Source organism: Delphinapterus leucas, chromosome 8 (assembly GCF_059928025.1).
Source record: "Delphinapterus leucas isolate spDelLeu-1000000601 "Yukka" chromosome 8, BTC_Dleu_Yukka2, whole genome shotgun sequence".
NCBI classification, from domain to species: Eukaryota; Metazoa; Chordata; class Mammalia; order Artiodactyla; family Monodontidae; genus Delphinapterus; species Delphinapterus leucas.
This window is the reverse complement of record NC_143136.1, coordinates 419608-437694: the sequence shown is the minus strand read 5'-3', so window position 1 is coordinate 437694 and position 18087 is coordinate 419608. Positions and strand designations below refer to the sequence as shown.

General features: G+C 60.7%; 1 protein-coding gene across 2 annotated transcripts; it reads right to left on the bottom strand.

The window, feature by feature from the left end:
• Nucleotides 1-2200: 2200 nt before the first annotated feature.
• On the bottom strand, nt 2201-11555 carry PDCD1 (programmed cell death 1). Of its 2 annotated transcripts, none has more exons than XM_022568249.3 (5): nt 11252-11555; nt 4738-5097; nt 4220-4381; nt 3533-3567; nt 2201-3249 (listed from the first exon to the last, which is right to left on the bottom strand). In XM_022568249.3, the coding sequence occupies exons 1-5, from the start codon at nt 11325-11327 to the stop codon at nt 3019-3021; spliced, it is 864 nt and encodes a 287-aa protein (XP_022423957.1). In that variant the 5' UTR covers nt 11328-11555; the 3' UTR covers nt 2201-3018. The 2 variants fall into 2 exon arrangements, with proteins under 2 accessions (XP_022423957.1, XP_022423956.1); XM_022568248.3 differs by having other exon boundaries at nt 2201-3252; nt 11252-11553.
• Nucleotides 11556-18087: the final 6532 nt, after the last annotated feature.

The following is an 18087-nucleotide window of genomic DNA, read 5'->3' as shown; positions in this document are numbered from 1 at the left end:
CATCCCTCCTGCACACACCTGAGGGCTGGCGGCCGCCCAGGAGCCAGTTCACCCAGAGTCCGGGCGGGGCCCCTGCTCCTGCCACCCCGGGGCCTCCCTACCTTCAGCCATCAGGTCCAGCACAGTGAACCCCACGTGCTTCCTGTTTCTGCCAGTGCCCCCGGGAGGTGTTGCACAGGCGGGGCTCAGGAGTGAAGGGCAAATGCTCCACTGAGTGCTAAGCAGCCGCTTCCCAGCATCCTCGCCCGGGGTGCAGTCAGGCTTCCGAGTTGGCTGGCGAATAGGTGTGGCTGTGATCTGCAGTTTCCTTATTTTGAGTGAAAATAAGCATCCTTTCCCTGTTTAAGGGACATGTGTGCACATGTGTGCATATAACATGTGGGAGGCATGTGCGTGAACAGTCCATCATTTCTCTGGCTCGCTTTTCCATTGCAACTCTGACCTTGCTGTCTCCCCGACTTTAGACCTTTCTATAATTGGAGCATTAGCCTTCTGCGTGATATTGCAAATTCCTTCCCCAGTCTGCTCGTGATGATGTTTTTGCTGTGCTACAGGGTTTTCCCCAATTTACACAGCTGAATTTCCCCATCTTCTCTTCCATGGCACCTAGGGTGAGCCGGCATCCCTGTGAAGTTCTGGTAGGTTTTTCTCCTGTGTCTCACAGGGTTGGGATTGATGCAAGCACAGGGTAGGAGGGACGTATCTACCTTACTATACTATACTTTCCAAATAGCTGTGCTGTCCCAGCACCACCTAGGAAGTCTATGGTTCCCCACTCATTGGCTCTCTTCCTGCCTTTTCATATGCTAACGCCACTGTTTTAATGATCATCAGTACTAGATCTGATAAAGCTGCTCTTCTTTCACTTTCCTTTCCTGGTTTTCTTGGCTGTTACTTGCCTGTTTATTTTTCCAGATGAACTTTACGGTTGCAGAAATGTGGGTCTTTACAGGGATCGTATTAAATTTGTAGAATTAGGAAGAACTGACGTCTCGATGGCATCGAGGCATCCTCCCCAGATCACCAGGCCACGCCGGTACTCTGCTCTCCTCCTGCGGGTTCGTGCTTTTCTCACTAAATCTACGCCTTGGACACGCAAGCTTTTCTGTTGCTATCATAGGCGGAATATTCGCTATCACTTTTTCTTCTAAGTGGTTACCGTTGGATGTACGGAAGCCATTTATTTCGGGATGTTAATTTTACAGCTGCTCCTGGACTAGATTTTCCTGTTGCCATAGCAGTTTCCCCACAGAACCTCCTGGGTTTTCCAGGCACAAAAGCCCGCGTCGTCTGCAAAATTTGCCAGCAGTGTTCCCTCCAGTGTCCCAGACCCGGTGACTCTCCCTCTGCCTGGAACAGTCTCCAGGATGGCAGGCACAGGGTGTGGGCTCGAGGGCTGAGGAGCTGGTGGGGGTTGCCGTGCTCCCGGCACCTGCGGGTTTGGACGAGGCTCACTGCCGGGGCGGGGTGGGGGGGCAAGGTTGGGGGTGTCTGTCACGGTAGTCAGGGACAAGAGCCGATGACCTGTGTGGTGGCAGTGCATCCCCTCCCTGGGGGACTGAACCATCATCCAGTTTGTAGAGGGGAAGGGACTGGGTTTCTCCACAGATGCCAGACCCCCAGCAGCCTGGCACCCGCTCACTCATAGCCTGCGGCAGCCCACTCGCTTGCCTGCCCGCTCCATCCCCCCGCCGGCCTGGTGTGGGACACGTGGGGCTGGGGCAGGACATTCAGGCACAGCTGCTCAGTTGGGGACGTCCTGTGCCAGGTTCGGGGGCAGGGGGCTACGGGACCCAGGGGCGTGGAGCCTGGAAAGGGCTTCTGGGGGGGCGGTGCCCGGTGGCCCCAGGGGTTTCAGGCTGTGGACGTGAGTGTGGTGGGGACGGAGAGGAAGGGCCTTGAAGGGCCAGTGTGTTTCTGGGATAGTGAGGGCCAGGCCGGGCAGGCTGGCGCATCCTCCTTCTTCAGGCCGGTGTCCAATGAGTGAGCAGGAAAACTCGGCGCCCTTTTTTTTTTTTTTTTTTTTTTCGCGGTACGCGGGCCTCTCACTGTTGTGGCCTCTCCCGCCGCGGAGCACAGGCTCCGGACGCGCAAGCTCCGCGGCATGTGGTATCTTCCCGGACCGGGTACACGAACCTGTGTCCCCTGCATTGGCAGGCGGACTCTCAACAACTGCGCCACCAGGGAATCCCTCGGCGCCTTTCTTAGAGCTTTCATCACTCTTTAATTGCAGTGTAACAGAGCAAGGAAGTGTGCGTGGACCCCTAGAAGGGACACGTGCCTCGGAGTCCCCCACACCCAGCTGCCCCGGACGTTGTGTGCAGGCCACGGGGAGTGGCGGCTCCGTCGGAGGGGTCCCTGCCGAGGGGGCCCCGCACCTGCCCCAGTGCCCTGGAGGGAGCCCGGCGGAGGCCCCTTTAAGTAGCACTGTGAATGGGCGCCAAGGAGAAGTGGGGATACACGGGGGACACCAGGGCCCCCAAGATGGCCTCGGCGGCGTGCCTCCAGCTCCGCCAGCTCCCCTTCATTGCCTGTTTCCTGGGCTGCATGACGGGCCTGGGCACACGTGAGGGTGGAGGGGCCTCACCGCTGCCAGGAGCTCTCTTCCAGGCCTGGGGGAACACGAGGCCCCAGGGGAGTCCTGACCTTGTGCATTTCCCCGTGCGCCCCACGAGGGATCCGTGCTGGACCTACCAGGCCTGCTCCAAGGCGGAGTCTCCAACCGGGACCCGCGGGCCCCTATGTCCAGGCACCAGGCCCTCCTGGGAGGCAGCTGGCGTGTGTAGGAGGGAGGCTCTGGCCAGCTCAGCCTGAGACTGGGTCTGGAGTCCGGGGTGAGGCTCCTTCCCCTGCCCATGGAGCCGGGCAGGGCTGGCAGGTGCTGGCAGGGGTGGGCGTGGTCACCCTTGGACAGGCTCACCTCCTGGGCGGCCCTACCACTCTGTGCTCTTCCAGGGAAGGTGCCCCCCTGGCTCTTGCCGGAGGGTCTGAAGGACTCGGGCCAGCCGAGGAAGCCGGTCAGAGGGGCCAGGAGCAGTGTCCGTCCTCAGTCCTCAGAGGCCGGGGCCCCTGCGGGCTGTCTGCGGAAGCCCTGCGGCTTGGGGAGCCCGGCCTGCCCGGGAAGATGATGGTGGCGTACTCGGTCTGCTCCGGGACACAGGGGGCCGGGGGCTCCGGGGTCTTCTCTCGCCACTGGAAGTCCAGCTCCCCGTAGTCCACGGTGCACGCAGGCCCGGTGGAGGAGCCCTCCTTCTTGGGGAGAGAGGGAGGGACGGGTCGTCGGTCTCCGAGGGGCCGACACGCGCGCGCGCGCGCGCACACACACACACACACACACACACACACACTTAAACGCGCGCGCACAGCAGGGCAGGGCTGGCCACACAACCTCGGACACGCATCGGTGGCGCGCAAGGGGCGTGGCTGCTCTGAGGCCGCCCACCCCGGGCAGTTGCCCCGCCCCCGGAAGTCGCCCCGCCCCCCCACGGAGGTGCGGCCGCGGCGACGGCACCGCCAAGGGAAGGACGCTCACCGGAGGTTGGTCTTCGCTCCTGCGCGCGCAGCCCTCTGCAGAGAAGCACACGAGTCAGGGAGCCCCGAGGCCCTGCTGTCGTGGCGGGGGTCTCAGGGGTCCCTGGGAAGGGACCTGGGTTGTCTGGTCCCCAGGGGCCCGCCTGGCTTCCAGGCCTCACGTGCGGCCCAGCCCAGTGCCCAGCGCCCGCTCGGCTGCCGCAGCACACACAGCGGGCGCATCATCAATGATCCCTGCACGTTCTCAAAAATATTTAAAGGCAGAAAGAGCGATTCCCTGGAGCGATGACCTCCCACAGGAGCTTTGCTCTCAGCTGGGCTGCACCCCTACCCCACTCAAGGGGTGGGGTGTCCTCAGCGGTCTCCAGGCGGTGGGGCGAAGCCGGGGGCTCCAGGCCTGCGGTGGCTGTGGCTTTCACCTTGGGCGCCCAGCGGTTAGAAGAGCTTTCAGTGTCCTGCAGCCTGAGGTGCAGCCTGAGGTGACTCAGCCTTGCGGGGGGGCTGCCCTCCCCACTCCCCTCCCTCACACCCCTCCTGAGAGCAGGCACAGGGGTTGTGAGGGGACCACAGACCCTGGGAAGCCCAGTCTGGCCCCTCCCTGTGGGGGGACACGGAGGGGGTAGGAGTAGAGGAGGGGTGAAGGGAGGGAGACTGTGGGCTGCGCCTGTGGGGACTGGCGCGGCCTTACCCCGAGTGGCCCAGAGGAAGACGGCTGCCAGGACCCAGGTCAGCAGCAGCAGCAGCAGAGTTCCCAGCAGGACGCTTGTGACGCTGGCGACCAGGCCCTGTAACTGGCCTTCGGGCCTGGGTGGGGGGCTGGGGCGCTCTGTGGGCAGCTCCAGGACTCCCTCTGCAGGGGCAACAGGACGGGAGTCAGAGCCGGGGAACCAGGGCCCTGCCCTCTGCGAGTCCTAGACCTGCACTGACCAGTCTCGCCCAGGCCTGCACCCCGGCACAGCTTCCGAGCACGAGCTCATCCTGAGAGGCGCCCGCCAGCGGCCTCTCCCTCAAGGACAAGTGGGTCTGGGGGTGCTTCCAGTCATGCAGAGCCAGGGCCGTGGGTCGCCGTGGTCCTGGGTGTGGGACAGAGCCCTGGAATGGAGCCTGGCAACCCCTGCCCACGATGCCCCATGGCTGAGGCTGCTCCTGCTGGCTGCCCAGACCCCGCCCTGCTCACCCCTGCCCTCGGGTCTCTGACGCCCTCACCTGTCACCGTGAGCTCCGCAGGCCGGCTCTCGTTGATCTGCGTCTTGGGGGGCAGGTAGATGGCCCCACAGAAGTAGACGCCGCTGTCATTGCGCTGGGCGGCCATGATGCTCATGTGGAAGTGTCGCCCGCCGGGCAGCGGCGTGACGTGGAAGCGCCGGTCCCGGCCAGGCTGGCTGCGGTCCTCGGGGAAGGCGGCCAGCTTGTCCGTCTGGTTGCTGGGGCTCATGCGGTACCAGTTGAGGACGAAGTGCTCGGGCTTGCTGGAGAAGCTGCAGGTGAAGGTGGCGTTCGCTCCCTCGGGCACAGTGAGCCGGGCCGGGGAGAAGGTGAGGGGGCTCCAGGGCCTGCTGGGGGCATCTGAGGGGTGGACAGAGGAGCAGTGGGCGGGTGTGCGGAAGGGGTATGGGGACCGCCCACCAGACCCTCCCCGCCCACTCTCCCATGGCCTGTCTGATGGGAAGGTTGTGCAGTGCTTCTGGGGCCGGGTGCTCGCCTCTCATGGGCCACTCCGGGGTGGGACTTTGTCCTTTGACTCTACTGAGACCTGGGGCCAGGCTGCGATCTGGCTCTGACCTCCAGGCCCTCGCTTTTCCCCTCCGCAGTGGTGGTTTAAGGGCCTTCACCCTCTCCCTCCTTGAGCCCCAGTTGCCAGTCCCCGCAGGCCTGACCCCCACGCTCGCTGCGCTGGGGGAGGGGGAGGGTAACTGGGAGGCCGGGCTGGGCTGGTGCGAGCGTCCCACGGAGAACCCAGCCCCGGCAGGCTCCAGCTCAGAACCAGCTCAGAGCTGGGAGCGCCCCCTCCACTCCCCCCGTGGGCACTGCTGACTGGGCGTGCCACGACTGGGGACTGGTGCCCAGAGGCCAGCCGGGCCATCGCCCCAGACAAGGCCAGCCGTTGCCTGCCAGGCCCCACCTGGGGATGCCCCGCCACGTGCAGGGGCCCGCCTCGCCGACACACATACGCAGCTCACGTTGGCACGCGCACGCACGGGTGTGCACGCCCTCACACCCAGCTTGCTGGCTGGGGGGTTGGGGGTGGGGCAGCCCCTCCCAGGAGATGCCCAGCCGCACCCCACACAGAGTCCAGGCTGATGTGATGGCCCGGGTCGCAGGGAGGGGCCCCGGGTGGGACCCACATGTGGCCAAACCCACACCCGGTGCTTTAGCCCCTGCGGACGGCTCATGCTGGGAGCTTGCGCAGTGGCCCCTGATTTGCACACAGTGGCAGGCCTGAGGCTGCCCCCCCAAGACCCAGCCCCCCTCAGCCCCCTGCCCGCTCCTCCAGGCCGGGGGACCCCCCAGCCCCTGTGGAGGGGCAGCTCTGTGCAGGGCTGGCAGTTGTCTTCGCATCTCTGTGGAGGCCCGTCCCACTGGCAAGGAGGGGCGGGGGCAGCGGGGAGGCCGGGGCGGCCTGAGGGCGGCCGGGCCTCCCCGCTCAGCCAGGCCCGCTGCCCCGCGGGGCCCGCATCTGCTCCCCCGCCACCGCCCTACCGCCGCTTCGGTACGAGCTGGACACAGATTTGGTCAAAGTCGCGCGGTGGCGATGGTGCACCGGATCCAAGAGCCCTGCTCTGCACAAGGCCCTTGGTCGCCCCCCACCCCCGGGCTCCCACCCGCAGCGAGCCCGCATCTGGGTCCGGAGACCCAGGACGCCTCACAGGTACACCAGGAGCCCCTGTTCTGGGTGGTGCCCCCCAGACTGTGCTCCCAGCCGTCCTGTGTCCACGCCACCCCCCCTTTCCCACCTGCCAAGGCCTCGAGTGAGCCCCCTGGGGAGCCTCCCTTCCTGCACAGGCCCCTCCATCAGGGCCCCCGTGAGCGCCTGTGGGGACCTTTGCTGACGAGCCCTGCATGGACGGGGGCCCTGCTCGTCTTCAGTGCAGGCCCTCACCACCACCCCCATCCGCCAGCCTGAACTGGTGGCCATTTGAGTCTCTTGTCTACCTGCTTGCTCTCTGTGGGGCTCTCACGGAATCTGGACCTGAGTAGCTGGGACCCTGGGCTACGTAGGTCCCTGGCCTGGTTCTCTGCATGGCTTCCCTGCTGCCCTTCAGACCCCTCCCCCAGCACAGCCCTACCTGGATGCCTGTTCCCCCCCCTGCCCACCCTGGACCCTCACAGTGTGGGCAGAGGCAGGGGCTGGATGCAGCTGCTGGGGGGCCAGCCTGGGACACAGGTCAAGGGCAGTGTCCGCGGGGTAGTGTGGGAGGGGTAGCCCATCACCCAGGGCTGCTCGGGAGCCAACACTGACCAGGAAGCACCCGCCTCCCCAAAGGCACAGGGTGCCTGGCTGTCAGGGGCTCCTGGCGGCCCGGCCAGCGTGCAGGGCCACAGGGGGGACCCTCACGGGGCGCTCAGAGGCCCCCCAGATGGAGAAAGATGGGTTCCCTGGAACGAGAGCCCAGAAGCATCACGGGAAGCAGAGCAGAGGGAGTGTGGGGCCGGAGACCTCAGGGCTGAGATGGCGCTGGGAACAGGCGGGAGAGCCAGGTGGGACCTGGGCTCCTGTGTTACCCCCATCCCTCTACATCAGCCTTGGCCTGGGATGCTGCTAACAGAGCTTCTTCCCGAGTCCTGGGGTCTCCCTTTATCCCTGCAGGATGAATGTCTGTGCATCTTTTCTTATGTTGTTTGAGTAATTGAAAATTTAAATGTTGTCTATTTATGTAATAATGGAATGTCAGTGAGGGGTCTCCAGGCTTGTTTTTCTGTTTGGGGAGTGGGTTGAGGAGAGAGCCGCTGAGCCTCAGCAGGGTCAGGAGGGAGAGACCCTGGGGGGGGGGTGCCTGGGTGTGGGGCACACTGTGAGCACCAAGGTGGCACCGGCCCGGCTCCCGTGGAGGGAGGCCTGGCACGGGCTCAGGGTAGCCTTAGAGACCACATTTCACAGCTACTATCTAACACCTGATTTAGGCAACACCCGCCTGTGGGTGCTGAAAGCATTGCCCAGCGGACTGCTGGGTCCCTACCTCAGGTCTCTGATTCATCCCAAAGGGAGAAGAGCACCTTCCCCCCACCACTACCGTGCTTTGCAGTGGACCCAGAGGGAGCGACCCCGTACGACGGATCTCCGATGGGTGCCCCAAGAAGGACCATCATGTCTATGACACACACCGAGGTGGCAGGTGCTTGCACACCTGGCCTGGCTCCTTCAGGAATGCCAGCAGCGGCAACAAAAGCAGAAACAGACAGGTGGGGCTACATCAAGCTAAAAAGCTTCTGCACAGCAAAGGACACCATCAAAAAATGAAAAGGCAGCATAGTGAATGGGAGAAAATACTTGCAAGTCATATATCTGTTAAGGGGTTGATATCCAAAGTATATAAAAAACTCTTACAACTTAATAGCAAAAAACCAAACAACCTGATTAAAAAGTGGGCAGAGGACCTGAAGAGACATTTTTCCAAAGAAGACATGCTGATGGCCAACAGACACATGAAAAGAGAGATGCTCAACATCACTGATCATCAGGGAAATGCAAGTAAAAACCACAATGAGGTATCACCTCACGCCCGTCGGAATGGCCTCGTCAAGAAGTCTAGAGATAACAAGTGGTGAAGAAGACGTGGAGAAAAGGGAATGGAAACTGGCACAGATGCTGTTGGAACAGTACGGAGGTTCCTTAAAAACTAAACACAGAACTACCATGTGATCCAGCAATTTCACTTCTTAGTATTGTCTGAAGAAAATGAAAACACTAATTTAAAAGATATATACACCCCAATGTTCACTGCAGCACTATTTACAATTGCCGAGATATGGAAGCGACCTCAGTGCCCATCGACAGAGGAATGGATAAAGAAGATGTGGTATATATACAATGGAATACTACTCAGCCATAAAAGAGAATGAAATCTTGCCACTTGAGACAGCTTGGATGGACCTAGAGAATATTTGTCTTTCTCTGCCTGAAGTAAGTCAGGCAGAGAAAGACAAATACTGTATGATTTCACTTATATGTGGAATCTAAAAAAAAACCCAAAAAACAAAACGAGACAGAAACTGAGCTCATGGATATAGAGAACAGATCGGCAGTTTCCAGAGGTAGGGGCTGGGGAAATGGGTGAAGGTGGTCAAAAGGTACAAACTTCCAGGCATAAAATAAATAAGTCCTTGGGGTGTGATGTGCGGCATGGTGACTAGAGTTAATAATTCTGTGTTGCGTATTTGAAAGTAGCTAGGAAAGTGGATCTTGATAGTTCTTTTCACAAGAAAAAAATCTGGTAACTGTATATGGTGATGATATTAGCTGGGCCTATTGAGGTGACCATTTTGGAATATATACAAATACAAATACACTGTGTGCCTGAAACTAATATAATGCTATGCCGATTACACCTCAAAAACTCCTAATTCTGAGGATTTCCATATCTAAAATAAAATTGAGGTTTGATTAAAAACAAACAAACAAACAAAAATGCCTGCTGTAGGTCAGAGGTGGCTGAGGACAGTGGCGTCCGGCTGAAGCTGAGGGTCTGGACTCGGCTCCGTCAGGGAAAAGAGTCCAGCCAGACGGCAGGCTCGGGACTCAAGGGCATCTGATCTGTGGGACTGCGTCAGCCACCATCCCGGGCATTAGGAGAGTCTGTGACTAATGCTCAGGTGACCAGCGGTGCACGGATGGAGAGGGCTGTGGGCTGCGCCGGCCCCCAAATACCCGTGTTCAGCAGCACCCCGGAATGTGACCTTATTGGGAACAGGGTCTTTGCTGATGTGATCCGTTGAGATGAGGTGTGGGGTTGGCGGCCCCTAACCCGACACGACCGTGTCCTTACTGGGGAAAAGGGGACGCGTGGACAGCTCCACACACGGGAGGACGCCGTGTGACACGGAGCAGAGCTGGGGTGACGTGTCCACAGACCGAGGGACACCAAGCATCGTCACCACCGCCTGCAGCTGGGAGAGGCCTGGAACCACGTCTTACTCGCAGCCTGGGGAGGAAGGGACCCCGTGACACCGAGGTCTGACTTCCAGCCTCCAGAACCGCCGGCCCATAAGTTTCTGTGGTTCCAGCCGCCCGCCTGGTGTGGGAGTTTGCTACGGCAGCCCCAGCAAACTAACACAGAAAGCCAATGTGCCAGGGTTACCAAATTGAAGACTCTGGGTGAGGGTGTTCACTGCTGTGTTTCGGTAACTTTTCTGTATCTTTCAAATATTTTTCAAGTTTGTACGTTGAAAAAAATAACACATATCTGACTTAAAAAAATGTGTCATAGGCTGGACCAGACAGTTCTTCTAAGATCGAATTCTCATGACGCTATAAAGCAGGCATTATTATCAGCAAACTGCAGGTGGGAAAACCGCAGCTCAGAGAGGTTAAGGGACCTGCCTGAGGGCACAAAGCTCACCAGTGTCAGCTTCAGTTGGAACTCAAGGCCGGCCCCTTTCACGTTTTGATCTTCCCCTGCTTTGGGAAGGGGCCCTGGTGGGGAGTGGGTGGCGAGGGCAAGTCACAGCGCCCCCCGAACCCCCGGGCCTCGGTTCCTCCTCCCGGGATGACACGCACCCTGTCTCCACCCGCACCCCGTCTCCACCGCATGCCATGCCTGGGCTCCACAAGCCTCCCCACAGGGCACCTTTTGGCCACAGGCTCTCCGTCCATCTTGAGAGCGAGGCCAGGTGTGGGGAAAAAGCAGGGCGACCTGGGCGCTGAGCAGGTGCTGAGTAGGCCCGGCTGGAGAGACAACTGAGGGCCTCTGGGCGCAGAATCCAAGACTGGCAGCCAGTGGGGATCAGGCAGCCTCACCTCGGCTTGGCCATTCTAGGGCCCTTGACCCCTGAGCCCAGCGAGGTCTAGAGGACAGGCCCTGGGTCTGGCTGGGGAACCCTTCCCATCAAGGCAGCACTGGGCACAGTGGCTGAGGGCAGGGCAGCCAGGAGGGGCCTCTCCCTGACCACCGCTTTGGCCATGGGCCTGCAGGGCCTGCCTAGGGGACAGCCCGTACTGAGGGGCTTGGGGCCGGGACCCTCTCCAGAACCTGCTGTGGACGCTCCTGGATGTGCCCGGGCGCTGTGCTCCAGGGCATCTCGTCCAGAGGCCCAGGTGGGGGTCATCCCAGGCCCACGATGGGATGGGTCTTTACTGGAACTGTTGCACTTTTGACATAATTGGAGAAACATCTCCAGGCCACCCAGCCTGTGCCCTCATGGAACCAGTCAGTCCCTTCCCCCCAGGAAAACACAAGTGGGGCCGAGGTCTGGGGCTCTGGCCGCCCAGCCCTTTCATCCTACGGAGAGGGCCATGAGCTTGCCCGTCCCTCGGGACTCCCAGGAAGAGCTGGGATACTCCTGCCTGCTCACAAGCAAGGAAGGGACTCACCACCAGGTGAGGGGAGTGGGTTAGGAGCCAGAGCCCAGAGAGGGCCCTTCACCTGCCCAAAGCCACACAGCGCCCTGCCAGGGGCCGTGCTGGGCCTCAGGGGCCTGGTTCCCCCCACACCCCCGCCAGAGACTGAGAACCGGAGGTCTTTGCCCAGCCTGACCCCCCGCCACCCAGCCCCGACCCACATACCTAGGAGCCATCCTGGCTGCCAGCCCAGCTGCAGCACGGCCCAGACGAGTGGCCACAGTGCCCGCGGGGTCCCCATGCCCGGAGCGCCAGCCCGTCCGGCATGCTGTCTCCTCCACTGCTTGCAGAAGTGCAGGAGGAAAGGAGCGTGTCCGGGTCAGGTCGCAGGGCCACGCCCCAAGTCCCTGCTCCCCCTTCCTCCTCCTGCCCTTGGGCAGGGAGCTGGTGGGAGGGAGAGAGATGCTTTGCACAGAGACGAGGTGAGAGAGAGGGAGAGAGAAACAGAGAGACGGAGGCAGGTGGAGGGGGAGGTGGGTTTGGCCCCCTTCCTCCCACTGTGGGGGAGGGGCGCCTCCATCCCGGGCACTTCTTGTCTCTGTGTTTGTTGTTGACTCTTCCGGAGGCTGTGGGTCCGCTGGGAGGGGGTGCAGGGTCTTCTCTCCTCCCCTTCCCCAGCTGTCCCTCTGCCCTCTCTGGACTTAGGTCCCTGGAGTCACAGTGTTTGGAGCACCACGCTCTGCCGCTGCTGGGCGAGGCCTCTACCGCCCGCCCCCGCCACCCCGAGGGCTGTGGGCAGTGGTCACACTGCTGCCCCCAGTGGGCAGTGAGGGTCTGGGGCCTTTCCTCCAGGCCCACCTAAGACCCTTTCCCTTTTGTCCTACCCAGGGGCCCCTCCCTGCCCCCATGGTGGCCCTGCTAGCCCTGTGCTGAGGGGCGTCGGGGCTGGGGGCGGCTCAGCAGCTTCCTGAGCCCCTCCAGTGCTGGGGCTTGACGGGTAATGCAGACCTCACCTTCCAGGACTGACTTGCCTCAGGCTGGGGGAGGTCCTGGGGTCCGTGACCCCCCCCCCCCCCCCCGCACAGCCGGAACATTTGTGAAGTGATTGGATTATTCACCGCATTTCGCTCTAAGCGTTTTGTTCTAATGAATGGAAAACAGGAAAAATGAAACTGCTGATATTAGTGGCGCAATGTGTAGGTCTCATCGGCTGAGATGACAGAGACTGAAACCGCCTGACAGCTGCTGTTCAGCTCCGGCTCTGAGACACTCAGGGTTCGTTGTGAAGGGAAAACATTAAAGAAAGCTGAAACGGTGGGAAAAGAGCATCAAAGACGATGTCTCGGGCACGCCGCGGGCGGAGGAGGCTTCAGCGGCAAACAGAGGGCCACTCCCCAAGCCTCAGCTGCTGAGGCCCCAGCATGGCAAGGCCTGGAGCGTGGGAGGGGTCCCTGCCGACCAGGTGTGCTCCGAGCCTCGAGCGTAGGGGGGGAAGCTGGCCAGATGGCTCAGGTGGCTGGTATGGGAGAGAGTGGCCGCAGCTGACCCCTGTGACACCCCATGCAGACAGGCATCTCCTGGCAAACCCTCCCCCCTGGCCTCCCCTTGGGGGGCTGCAGCCCTGGGGGGACTCCTGTCAGCCCAGGGCCGCCAGGCACCCAGCACTCTGCTCGCTGCTGACTGTGTCCCCGTGAGGCATGTGGCACTCACACTGGGGCCCTGAGGCTCTGTTCTGGGGGACTCAGCTCTCCTCTGAGGACCAGGGCTGGACGAGGCTGGGCTGGAGGGTGGGGGTGTGCTCTGAGCTGGGAGGTGTGGTCCGACCATGGGGGGGGGTCTCCTCACTACCCCTCACCTCAGTTCCATCTGCGAGAGCTCAGACGGTGTCCACAAAGGGCGATGCAGGCCCTTCCTCACCCGCCCACCTCCCTCCCTCACTCTCTGTCCCTCCCCCTTCTCCCCCTTCCCTTCCTCTCCCCCCTTCCCTTCCTCTCTCCCCCTTCCCTTCCTCTCCCCCCTTGCCTTCCTCTCCCCCCTTGCCTTCCTCTCCCCCCATTCCCTTCCTCTCCTTTCCATTCCCTTCCTCTCCCCCCTTCCCTTCTTCTCCCCTCTTCCCTTCCTCTCCACCCTTCCCTTCCTCTCCCCCCCTTCCCTTCCTCTCCCCCTTCCCTTCCTCTCCCCCCTTCCCTTCCTCTCTCCCCCTTCCCTTCCTCTCCCCCCTTCCCTTCCTCTCTCCCCCTTCCCTTCCTCTCCTCCCCATTCTCTTCCTCTCCCCCCTTCCCTTCCTCTCCCCCTTTCCCTTCCTCTCCCCCCCATTCTCTTCCTCTCCCCCCTTCCCTTCCTCTCCCCCCTTCCCTTCCTCTCCCCCCTTCCCTTCCTCTCCCCCCTTCCCTTCCTCTCCCCTCCTGATTTTCCCCTCCCTCCAGCCTCTTAACCCCTGCCCCGCTGACACCCCTGGGGCTGTGGGCTGGGGGGGGTCCCAGACTCAGGAGGCTGAAAGGGGCCCAGAGACTGTGGATGTTGGGGGGGGCGGTGCACATGGCCTGGGGTCGGCAGGACCAGCAGGGCAACTGGGTCAGAGCCAGGGAGGGACGCAGGCAAGTGAGGGATGGGGTAGGAGCCCCAGAGCCTCCGGGGTGCTGGCCCCCCAAAGTCAGCTCCCCCGTGCTTATCAGCTCACTCTCCCCCAAACACCCCCATCCAAACACATGCTGTCACACCACACACACACCGTCCCCACCACACACACTGTCCCCCCCACACACACCGTGCCCACCACACACACCGTGCCCACCCCACACACTGTGCCCACCTGTCCCCCTCCCTCACCATCCTTCATTAGGGACAGAATAGTCTCCCTGGATGGAGGGAAGAGGGAAGGTCAGGGCTCCATCTGTCTCCTTTCTGTGTCCCCTGATGTTTGGCCCTGTCCTCTCTGTCCTGCGTCCTTATTTCACCCCTTCAGGTTTGGGAGATTGCAGCCGGGGTCCCAGCCAGGGCCTCCGTTCCCCTGGTCCCACCTATTACCCTCTCACATGACCAGGCGCTGGACTGGGTTCATCAGAGCCAACAGGGGACCCCCAGTGCAGCGGGCTTTCCAGTGACGACAGCTGTGTGTCATTGTCATTGAGGTGATCGCAGGTGTGCTCCCAGTTGTGAGGATAACAGAGCTGGCTCTGCACATGGGGCCGAGTCTCTCTCAGTGATAACATTTTGCACAACTGCCATCTGCTATTACAACCAGGATGCTGCCATGGGTGCGGCCCAGCAAAGGAGTGCAGAGGGCCTTGTTTTAGTTCACTGACTTGTGTGTGTTTAGTGCTGTACGATGTAGCCATGTGACAGCCCTGGCATCCAGCCCTCTGAGATGACGCCAAGGTCCGTCACCACGGGACACCCTGTGCCTCTCTGAGCCACACCCATCTCCCTTCCGCTCTCACCCGGCATCCACTGGTCCATCCTCCAGCATATACTTTTGTCTCCACAAAGCACACAGTGGGATGGCCCGGCAGTGGCCCGCGGGGTGGGTCTCTCATGCTGCACGATCCCATGGACAGTGGTCCATGCATGCGTTTGTCTCCACTGGGATCGTCGCTGTGCCCGCATGTAGTCCGTGGCAGGTGGCACACTTGGCTCTTCTCTGCTGAGGTGCACTGGGTGGATCTAGTTTGGGGTGGTCCCGCTGGGAGGATCCCATGTGCAGGGCCTGGGTGAGCAGCAGCTTTGGTCCTGGGATCCATGGGTGGCTGGGTGCAAGGTGCCGCGGGGTGTGTGTTCTGTGTCTGCGGGGCACCCCACCTCTACCCAGTCCATCAGGCTGCCGGCTGCTTCCTGCCCGACCAACTGCAGAAGCCCGGGGACCAGCAGTGAAGGAAGCCAACGACCCAGAAGGTTCTCAGCAAAGCAGGCACTGAGGACACAGGGTCTAGCTCTTAGGAGCCTGGGGAAGTTTCCCTACTCGGGCCACCCACCCTTCTACCTTGAGAAGAGGGGCCCAAGAGTTTCCAGGTGTGCCGGCCGAGGTGACACGCACAGCTGGACAGGAGCGGAGGGAGAGTGGGGGAGAGGGGGCTCCCATGCTCCTGAGGCACCACCAGAGCCGGAGGGACGTTTCCATTCACAGGAGAAACACAGCAAGTGGGAGGATCGTCCTGAAACTGCTTCCGAGGGGCTGGAGAGTGGTGGTGTCAGTGACCTCTGACCCAGACTGGGAGGCGCACAGTGGAAATGATGCCCCACAGCCCGGGAGGGCGGTGGATTCACAGCTAGTCTGAGGTTGGAACAGGAAATGGTTAATAGTGATTGCAAATACAAACTTTTTGCTCTATCCTGTTTCTGAAGCATTTCCCAGAAGTTAAAAAAGAGCGCCTAATTTATCTGCCCAATTTAAGAATCAAATTAAAAAATAGGGACAAAATATTTTCACCATTTATTGTACACAAGAATAATAGTTGGCTTGTTTGTTAAGGTGGTGGGTTCCCAGATTTCTTACCCCCTCATTTCTAAACTTTCTAGAATGCTGTTGGGAGTTTAAATGCAAATTTATATTTTAAATTTCCAAAAGTGTGTGTTTGGGTGTATGTGTTCATGTGTGTGTGTGTGTAGGTTTGTAGGCGTGTGTGTGTATTCATGTGCAGGTGTGTGTATGGTGTGTGTTCATGCCTGTATAGGTGTTCATATGTTTATGTGTTTTGTGTGTGGTGTGTGTTCACCGGTACCTGTTCATGTGTGTGCTTATACATGGGTTGGTATTTGTATATGTGCATATGTGTGTGGTGTGTTTGTGTGTGCATAGGTATGTGTGTGTTGTGTGTTCATGTGTGTGTAGTACACGTGTGTGAACACTTCCCTGGCCTCTCCCACTGGGTGTCATTCACGCTTCTTGCTGGCTGGTCGCCCAGGCAACTGAGCTGCTGCCCCGCGGGCTCCGGTGCCAGCCTGACCTGGGTGGACGTGCAGCCGCCCCCGTGGACATGCAAGAGCTGCTGCCCTCTGGGCAGGCTGTCCTCAACTTGGAGGGCCGGGTCCCCTCTGCCCAGCCTGTGCCGGCTCACTCAGAAGGTGCCCCCTCGCCTGCATCCCTTGTTCTTCTCCTCCGTTGCCCGATGTCACGGCTCCTTCCGGGACCTGGTGGAGGTGCCGGCCCCTCGCTTGGCAGCAGCTGGGCTGAATGCTGGAACTTGGGACGGCGGGAAGTGCCTTTAGGAACAGAACCGGCTGGGTGGGGGCTGCTGTCCCAGCTGCTGGCCAGGACCCCCTCCTGCTGCCTGCAGGCCCTGGACACACACTTCGACGGCGTGCTTGGGCTCGGGCCTCCTGGGGGGCCACACGGCCTGGGGTTCGGGGAGTGGCCCATGTTCCTGAAGCTGCACCCCCTCTGCTGAGGTCTAGGGGGCTGAGGTGAGCCCAGCACGGGCTGAGCACCACGCTTCTGCCCAAGTCTCTCCTCTTGTCTGTCTGTCTGCCTGTCTGTCTCAACCTCTCCTGCCCAGACACACAGGGTGGGGCCCTGTTGACAGAGCAAAGCCAATCAGCTGGCTGGCCTCGTGCTGGACCCTGTGACCCCTTGACCCTGACCTGGCTGCCAGCTTTGAGGCCTCACTGCTGTGCGGTCCTGCCTCTGCCACCCTCCCCCTCCCCACCCCCAGTCCAAATGGGGCAGCTCCCTCGTCCAGGGTCGCAGTGAGGGGCTTCAGGGGAGCCAGCCAGGCCAAGAGGGTGACAGACACTCCTGCAGGAGACTGTCCTCGTGTCTCACCTGGGCTGTGGAAGGTCTGCTTTCACATGCTCCACCTGGAAGCCCCCAGTGTGAGGGCTGCCCCTGCCCTCCGATCAGGGCAGTGAGTGTGAGGGAGGAGGCCAGAGAGTGTCCATGGGGAGAGGGGCCTCGGCGTCTCCCTCAGGGGGGCGATCGTGTAGAAACGGTACCTGGTTTCCTGACACCACTCTCCACCCATACCCCACCCCAGACTGGGGTCATCAGTGCCCCAGGGAGGCTGTCATAGGTTAGAAGGTGGAGGGGAGCATAGAGGCAGAGGGCGTGGCTACGAGCCTTGTTCTTAGAGCCTGTCCTTAGCGGTGCCAGCATCCTTGCACCAGCTCCAAGGAAGGGCTTCTCCCACCCCACCTACGGGCTGCACAGTCACACAGCTGGACCCGTGGTTCCAGGACACGCCGCACAACCCAGGAATCACGTACGGAGTGGTGCGTGCATTTTGCTTCGCCCATCGTTTCTCTGGTCAAAAGGAGGGGATATTTATGCCTGAAGAATTTGTTAGCTGACCCTGTAAGTAGTTTTTGCAGGGGGCTTGGCTCGTGGGTTTGGGGAGCACATAAATGGGCAGACGGATAGAGGTACGTGGAGGCTGACTTCCCCGGGGTGTGCACCTGGGCCTTTGGAACAGGCTCTGGGCCAGACTGAGGAGGTCCTGAGAAAGGTTGGAGGCGACAGGCTCCTTCCATTTTGAAAGGGTCCGTCTCATCACCCAAAGGTTATTTTCCAGGGCGGGGGGTGGTGAGTCATGATTCCAAGACTCTCCTCCAGAGTCAGAGACAGTTGGTGGTCTCGGAGCGGAGAGGCCTGCAGGGTGGCCTGGTGTACAGGGCTGTGGTCCGGTCTGGGCAGAGTGAGGGTGCCCACACCCAGCACGGTGCAGGCACAGCCAGGGCCACTGTGACTGGAGGGGCTACCAGAGAGGGAGAGCTTGGTGGGGGCTCCTTGGGCCAGGGCTACAGCCATCCCCTCATCCCCCTGCACGGGCATGTGACAGGACAGCATGTGTGCCCACATACACACAATGGCCCCGGACTGACCAGCAAAATTCAGGACCTTAGAATTGCTATGATTGGCTGGGTGATAACCAAAAAACTCCCAGAAAATGGCTGCTAGAAGTTTATTTCTCTCTTGAAGAAGAAATCCAGAGGTAGGCGACCCTGAAGTGGTATTGTGACTCCAACTGCCCTCAAGGATTCAGGGTCTCAGCATGTGGTTTCCATCTGCAAGGTCACCTCGTGGTCTAAGGTGGCTGCAGGAGTGCCAGCCATCACCTCTGCACTGATGA